At 44.2% G+C, this 7,388-nt stretch overlaps 1 protein-coding gene across 6 annotated transcripts in view; it reads right to left on the bottom strand.

Annotated features, from left to right (window-relative positions):
* Positions 1 to 7,388, bottom strand: part of CRACD (capping protein inhibiting regulator of actin dynamics) — a 109,740-nt gene that overhangs the window by 4,032 nt on the left and 98,320 nt on the right. For all 6 annotated transcript variants that reach the window (XM_072336804.1, XM_072336808.1, XM_072336805.1 and 3 more), the window contains 3 exons: positions 3,378 to 6,522; positions 1,918 to 2,108; positions 512 to 677 (listed from right to left, as the gene is read on the bottom strand). In XM_072336804.1, coding sequence (XP_072192905.1) covers positions 512 to 677; positions 1,918 to 2,108; positions 3,378 to 6,522 — 3,502 coding nt within the window. The remainder of the gene's footprint in view (positions 1 to 511; positions 678 to 1,917; positions 2,109 to 3,377; positions 6,523 to 7,388) is intronic.

The raw sequence follows: 7,388 nt of genomic DNA, 5'->3' as shown, positions 1-7,388 counted from the left end.
TCAAAATGATAAGGTACCCTCAATTTCATTCAATCGGCATTTGTATTTTTGAATGAAATGAGTACTCATACAAGAACGTGATGTGCCCTATCTGCCACACAGATGTGTTTTGTAGGGGCTCAGCACCACTTGCACTGGGAGCTAACCCTCAAAGTAGAGGCAAAACAATCCTGCAGTTGCAATTTACAGCAAATCAAGTTCCCTTAAGCTCACCAGTCTTGTTCCAGGAACACTTGTTGCGCACAGAGTGGGGAAAGAGCCTCATTTATTGGTCTTTTTATTTTTATATTTAAGTTACACAAGATTTTCAGAATTGCCCCAGATTAACTTGGAACACCAAGTTAAAACAAATGTACAGGCAGCACATGAGACTGCAGCGAGTTGTGCTGAACACAAATTCATTTGTAATTGTAGGGGCAAGAGAGGAATAAAATCATTGGCTTTCTCAAAAACACGCATTACCCCTCGTAAAACTGTATTATTGCTGGAGCAAAGGTGAATCTGTCTGTACCTGTCACAGAAGTCGGAAGGGTGTTAGACTTCTTCAGCTGCTCCCTTCGTTCCAGTCTTGACACAGCCGTCTCAATTTTCTTCTCCCCTTCTTGAGGTGTAGATTTCTGCAGTGTGCTCGTTTTGCTGCTGCTGCTTTTATTATCTGATTGATTACTTACAGCAGCCTAGAACAGAGGAAAAGTGGTAAATGAGAAACAGACTGTCACAAGGCAACCACAAGTAAGAGGTGTCGCACTTGATGCTTTCATTCACTGCTTGTCCTTTTCTCTGCTTTCCTTTCATGCAAAGGATCCAAACGCTCTGATACTTCTAGAAGTAATGGTTATTAAAGCTCATGAAAGAATTAACTTTTTCAATGTGTCAGTTCAGTCAAAATATTGGACAGTATGAACCACCCTACCTGTGACACAGAGCACAGAAGAGCAGGGCGACTTCACACCCACTGCTGTATACGTCTCTGACTGTGGCTCTGTCTGTGAGAAATGTAGGTCCCATCACAGACATCAAAATCTATAGTTATCCACACTGCTTCCCTTTTTACCATCCATACAGCATCACTGCTTGTATGGCCTGTTGTAAGCATCTGAAGGTTTTGTACGACAGTTCACTTCTTTCATTCATCGGTCTGGTATCCAAGTATTATGATAGAAGTGAATTCAGGCATTAAAGTTCACCTATAAATGAGCATTGCAGTACTCAAGCTTTGAAAGAAATGTGTTGCGTACCATTCTTCTGCTGCACCAGCTGCACAGAATCACAGAATCACACAGAATGACCCGGGTTGGAAGGGACCTCAAGGATCATGTAGTTCCAACCCCCCTGCCTAGCAGGGCCACCAAACATACGCCAACTTGGTCTTGAACACCTCCAAGGACGGGGCATCCACAACCTCCCTGGGCAGCCTGTTCCAGGGCCTAACCACTCTCCTAGTAAAGAACTTCCCCCTAACATCCAACCTAAATCTTCCCTCTTTTAACTTAAAACCATTTCCCCTAGTCCTGCTATTATCAGCCCTTTCGAAGAGTTTACTCCCCTCCTGGGAGTAAGTTCCCTTCAGGTATTGAAAGGCTGCAATGAGGTCACCCCGCAACCTTCTCTTCTCCAGGCTGAACAAACCCAACTCCCTTAGCCTGTCCTCATAGGGGAGGCAGGCTTACGATTACCATTAACTCCCACCCCCCGATATTAAGGCATCAGAGTTTATACTGCGATTGTCACGATGTTGCATATTACTTCATACTGGAGTTTTATAAAAGGGAACTCCAGCCCTTAAAGCTGCTCTTTACCCACTGTCATCTTAGCTTTCTTGAAGTCCTACAAACCAACCACACGTGCAAATACTTCGCATAATAACAACTAGCTCATACTTTTAATGGTATCGTTGGTATTTCTAAAGATACTTACGTTTTCTTTTGCCAGTTTCTCTGCTTGCTTTGCCTCTCTGGCTTGTCTCCTCTCTTCCCTAGTAGCTTGCTGCTCACGAAATCCCTTCTGCTTTTGCAGCGCTAATGTGATCCATAGTGGTTGTGAAGTTTCAACTTTTTCCATCAATTTAGAGCCATCCAACGAGTGTCTGCTTAGGAGGACTGGTTTTTCTGAAAGGAAACATGAAAACAATTGGTTGAGTAAGGGATATCCATTGTCTCAAGTAGCCAGCACAACTTCCCACCTTGTGAAACTCTGCTTGTGGACTTGTATGCCATTCACAGACCTTCAGGAACTGTCTGTCAGATTCTGAACGAGTTTTTAATGCCTCAGGAATAAGACCTAATTCAGCACTCTCACACTTCAGCCAAGCTGAAAGTTCTGTACTCTGATAAAAGCAGCCTCTTAACATTATCTTTTTTAATTGCTATTTGAGCATTAGTTGATTTCTCATTCAGCCTGCTGATTCAAGAGTGATGAAAGGTGGGTGTAATCTTTTCTTCTGCAGCACAAGAGCCTTCTGGACCTACCTCCACTGAACTGGGACAAAGACAGCAGAACCTGAATTACTCCTTTCTTGCTCTTGTTGCCTTTGGCTATTCCCAGAAACAAATCAGGCTTTGTTTAAGCAATTACCTGAAAAGCTTCATTGAAACTAGTAGCCAAAGTACCTGTAAGTCTGATGCCACATAACTAAATACCTACACGTGTGTTTGGAAAAAGTATCTGAGGTTGAAAGCAAACCTGACAGCAAGCATCTTGTACAAAAGTGGGTCTTGCAGTCAGTACAGAGCTGTGTATGACACTGAGAGTGCACTGTGGGTGCAAAGGTTCTCCTGCAGAGCACAGAAACCATCGAAGAGCCCAGGCCTGCTCTCCCAGGGCGCAGCTGTGCCTCCAACTGGTTTCCAAAATCCTTATTTAAATATGAAATAAAATCCCTCTGTTCACAGAAACTGTAAGTAGCAGTTCACTGAGATACAGTTTTAAAAGTCTTGATGCTTACAGAAGTCAGTGGAGAAAAAAAAAGGGGGGGGGATTTCCCAAATAACTGCTGAATTCCTGGCCTCACTCCTTTGAGTGCCCTCATGCTGACAAGGTTCATTTTCCATTCATACTGAGCACTATTTCAGGATCCAGGGGCTTTCAACCTTCCTCTGAAGAGCCACTATGGCCACTGTAAGTCCTCGTGCTACTGTCACCTCCCTGAAATTCACTTTCTGAAGCAGGACATGCTGGCTGCATTGAGTTTGGGTGTATCTGAATTAAGCTGTGGGGTTAGGAAGTCTCATTTTTTCAGACAGCCCTATGGAAAGCAGTGTCACTCCACACATAATATGTCAGGTAAAAATTATCGCTTAAGACCAGATTTCTTCCTCTGGACTTCGGTATCTCATTTTGGAATTGCAGGCAATCGATACATGACTTTAAGTACATACCTTTCTTCAATGGCTCAGGCTTTTTGTCATTTTTCTCTCTCCAGGGAATACTTAGCGATGGGAAAAATGACTTCTTTTCTCTGATTTCTTCCTCTTCATTTTTGCTCTCGTTCAGTGCCACCGGAGGCACTGCTCTGTCATCTTTTCTCCAACCCCCATCCGATTCAGCCTTAACAAACCTCTGCCCCAGTGTATCAGCCAGGTGCGATCGGTTCATTTTCGAGAGGGGAGATGATGGAGGTGTCTGGCTGGCAGGCTTTGGAGCTAAAGCAGGTTTCTGTGGGAACAGCGATTTGCATGCTGGTTTCTCATGAGGAGGTAAAGCGCTCTGGCTGGTGGCTGGCAGTGGTGTGCACACTGGTTGTGAGATCTCCGACACAGTAACTGAAGAATCTTTTGAGTCTTTTAAATTCCCGTGGACATTTGCTTTCCCTGTGCCAGGGGATGTACTCTCTTGTGGAGCAAAAACAGCAGATTCCTTTTCGCCTTCTGTTGTGAGTAGGGGGTCAGGCACGCCATCAAAACTATCTCCTGCACTGTATCTTTTCTTTTTCCTCTGCTCTGCCTGTTGATCATAATGGAAACGTAAAGAATAATTTGTCCTCCGTAATTTTATCCCAAAGGGAGAAACGTTTTCTTCTCCATTCGGTGCTGGTTTATCTGTTTTTTTTGTGCTGTTACTCTGCTGATTTTCCAGAGCACCTGGAAGTTCAGACTGGGGTAACTCTTTACCTGGAGAACGAGGAAAACTTGGAACAAGGAAAGATGGAAGATCTTTTGCAAACTTACAACCCTCTGTGTTGTCCATAATTTCACTGTGGGTTTCTGTTTTCTCTTTAGCCACTTCAGATAAGTTATCCTTAAAAGTGGATACTACATCCTCATTTGCATCAGTGGAGGAGCCAGTGTTTCTTCCCGCAGCTACTTTTTCACTGCCTTTTGCTGCACTTACATTCTCAGTGACTGAATTGGTTTTGGAAGCTTCTGAAAATTTCTGCCATGCTGGTGTTATCGAGAACTTTGCATTTGCAGATAGGGTTTTCCTCAGGTTACCATGGGGAGAACCTCGTCCTCGGGGCGTCCAGTCATCACTATGTCTGCAGACATTTACTCTGTCCTTCTCATTGTATTTGCCATTTTCTTTATTTTTTAAGATTCTAGAACGGATGGAGGCCCACTCAGCTAACGTGGCTTGGTCCAATGCCTCTTGTGTGTATTTCATTTTGCTGATGCTGGGTTTGGGACCTGGAGATTTTTTCTGGGCTTTCTCTGGTGAAGGAATATCCACATTTTTTTTCTCTTCTGTTAAACCAAGCAATGATTTACAAGCTGTATCCTTTATCTGGTTCAAGTTAACTGCTGTGCCACACAGCTGTGCTCCCGTAACCAGAATAGCTGTGTGGGGAACACACACAGATGATGGGAGCGTATGAGAGCCCTTGCTGGACGCATGCATCCTGCTGTCCTTGATGGATGGAGAAGAGTCTCCTGCTCCTTTAGCAGGCATGACTGGACTCAGATTTACTTTCTGAAATATGATCTGTTTATCTCCAGAAGACACTTGAAATGTGAAGGGTCTGGATGCGGTTTGTCTTTCATCTACCTCCTGCCACCTAAGTTCTTCCCCAATTCGCTTTTGCTCTTGAGCATCAACTTCTCTCTTTAGTTTCTGGGCCAGGATTTCTTCTGCTGTTTTATTCCCTTTTTCAGGCTGTTTGACTTTTTGGGGTCTTGGTCTCTCTTGGAGCTTGTCATCTGCCGGATTCCTATCAGCCCCCCCAGAACACAGCTCATTCTTGTCATTTTGCTGCTCCAAGGATTTTTCCTGTTGTTTCCAATGAACATTTTGCCCTTCTGTGTCAATTTTCTGCTCTTCCAGTTTGTTCCACTCTTGTTCCTTTTGCTGCTTCAGTTCATCTTGTTGCACAATGTCCGTACTTTCTAAGTGCATTTGTTTGATTAGTTTATGTTTTCTCGGTTCTTCCCGCTTCTGTTTCTTCTCCAGTAGCTTTTGGGGTTGCTCTTCCTCTGTCTTTCCTCTTTCCTTCACATGCTGCATTTCCTCCTCCTCTTTCTTCTGTTGGGTGGGACCCTCAACCTCTTTCTCTTGCTTCAGTTTTATTTCAGCTTCTGGAAGCTCTTCCTCTTTTACCTCTTGTCTCTGTTTTTCTTCCTTATTTTGCTCCACTAGTTCTTTTTGTTCCTCCAGCTGATTTCTTTCCTCTTCCTTCTGACACCATTTTTCGTTCTCGTGTTGCCTTAGTTCTTCCAGCTCTAGACTTTCCTGCTCCTCCAGCTCCTTCTGCCTCTGCTCTTCGCATTCCTGGTGCTTTTGCTCCTCTAGCTCTTGCCTCTTCTGCTCCTCCAGTTCCCAGTGCATCTGTTCCTCCATCTTCTGTCTCTGTTGTTCCTGTTCCTGGCATTTCTGCTCCTCCAACTTTTGTCTTTGTTGCTCCTCCTGTTCCCAGTGTTTCTGCTTCTGCAGCTCTTGTCTGTGTCCCTGACACTTCTGTTCCTCCAGCTCCTGTCCCTGCTGTTCATCCCATGCCCAGTGCTTCTGTTCTTCCAGCTTCCGTCTCTCTTGTTTTTCCCATTCCTGGTGCTTCTGTTCTTCCAGTTCCTGTCTCTGTTGCTCACCCTGTTCCTCACACTTCTGCTGCTCCATCTCTGGTCTCTGTTGCTCCTCCAGCTCCCTGTGTCTCTGCTCTTCAAGTTCCTGGCATGACTGGTCCTCTGGCTCTTGCCTCTTCACTGCCTCCAGCAGTTCTCTCTCCTCTTCCTGGCAAGTTTGCACTTCAATTTTCAAAGATATCTCTCCTTCGAGGAGATACTGACTACTCTCTTTTTCACCGTCCCTTCTCTCTTGCTCTTTCTGCATCTGCTCCTCCAGCTCTTGGCACCTTTGTTCTTCCAGTTCTCTTTGTTCTTCCATTTCTACAATCTGCCTTATCTTCTCAGCTTCAAGGATCCCCCAGTGATCTTCAATTCTTTTCTCCTCTGCCAGCTGAAGCTGCTTTGGCTCATCTCTGTTCTGGATTAGCTTGTCTGCAGAGAAGTGTCCATTATAACCTGGGTATCTGTCTACAAACAGCTCAGTCTCTAGATCCTCTGGCTCAAACTCCGTTATTGTTAAGCTTTGCGATCCCTAAAATAGAGAGACAAGTATGGAGTTACTTAACATTGCCTACTGCCTTGTTATTCTTTGCAGTGAAAAAAACTATAGCTTACAAATGCAAAATAATGTCTTTTCTTTAAACGTAATGACTCAGATTTGAAGCCAGCACATCACAGTTTATAGCTGATTTCCTCACAAATACCATGGCTATCATGGCTCTCACCTGTACAGATAATAGCCTTTCTACGAAAGAAAATATCTCAACAGTGATAACAGTACAGTGTTAAATTAACAGTCGCTATTGGAAGCACGAGTTATTCCAGGCTGAGATCTGCCATTTCAGAAAGCCGAGGAATATGAAGTTGCATACCTTGTTCTATTACTTAAAACTCTGGTCATAAGGCTTGAAATAATTAGCAGCTGCCTCAGGGCATTTGTTTTGCCAGCTCTTTTGTGACAAATCTACCTGTTAAAATAAATGAGCTCTGCAAGGCTAATCAGGAAAGAACGGTGCTTAGGGAAACAGAATTTGGTTGCTTTTCTCAAAGCTTAGCCACAGTGAACTGAGTCTCTGGTTCTAAGGGCCGCCCAGCAATGCTATACTGTTCCAAGGAACATGTTAACTACTGCCTGGTTCTGTGTGCTTGCCCTGCAGCACTGCCAGGTGGGTGCAGTGCCTGCAATAAACAGAAGGCAGATCTTTATCACAGCTTACTTCTTATCTCTATAATGAAGATGAGCTGCACCTGAACGGTGCTGCCCAGCACTTTCCATGAGGAAAACAGGTCAGTTAATGCTCTGCCCAGCTCTTATCTGTACAGTTGTTATTTGGCTCCAGTTAAACAAAAACTAAATGCTTCAATTTAATTTCTTCACTGCAAGAGTGGATAAGAAGG

Source organism: Excalfactoria chinensis, chromosome 4, assembly GCF_039878825.1.
Source record: "Excalfactoria chinensis isolate bCotChi1 chromosome 4, bCotChi1.hap2, whole genome shotgun sequence".
Lineage (NCBI taxonomy): Eukaryota > Metazoa > Chordata > Aves > Galliformes > Phasianidae > Excalfactoria > Excalfactoria chinensis.
The sequence above is the reverse complement of the archived record's forward strand: the minus strand, read 5'-3'. Positions and strand labels throughout refer to the sequence as shown.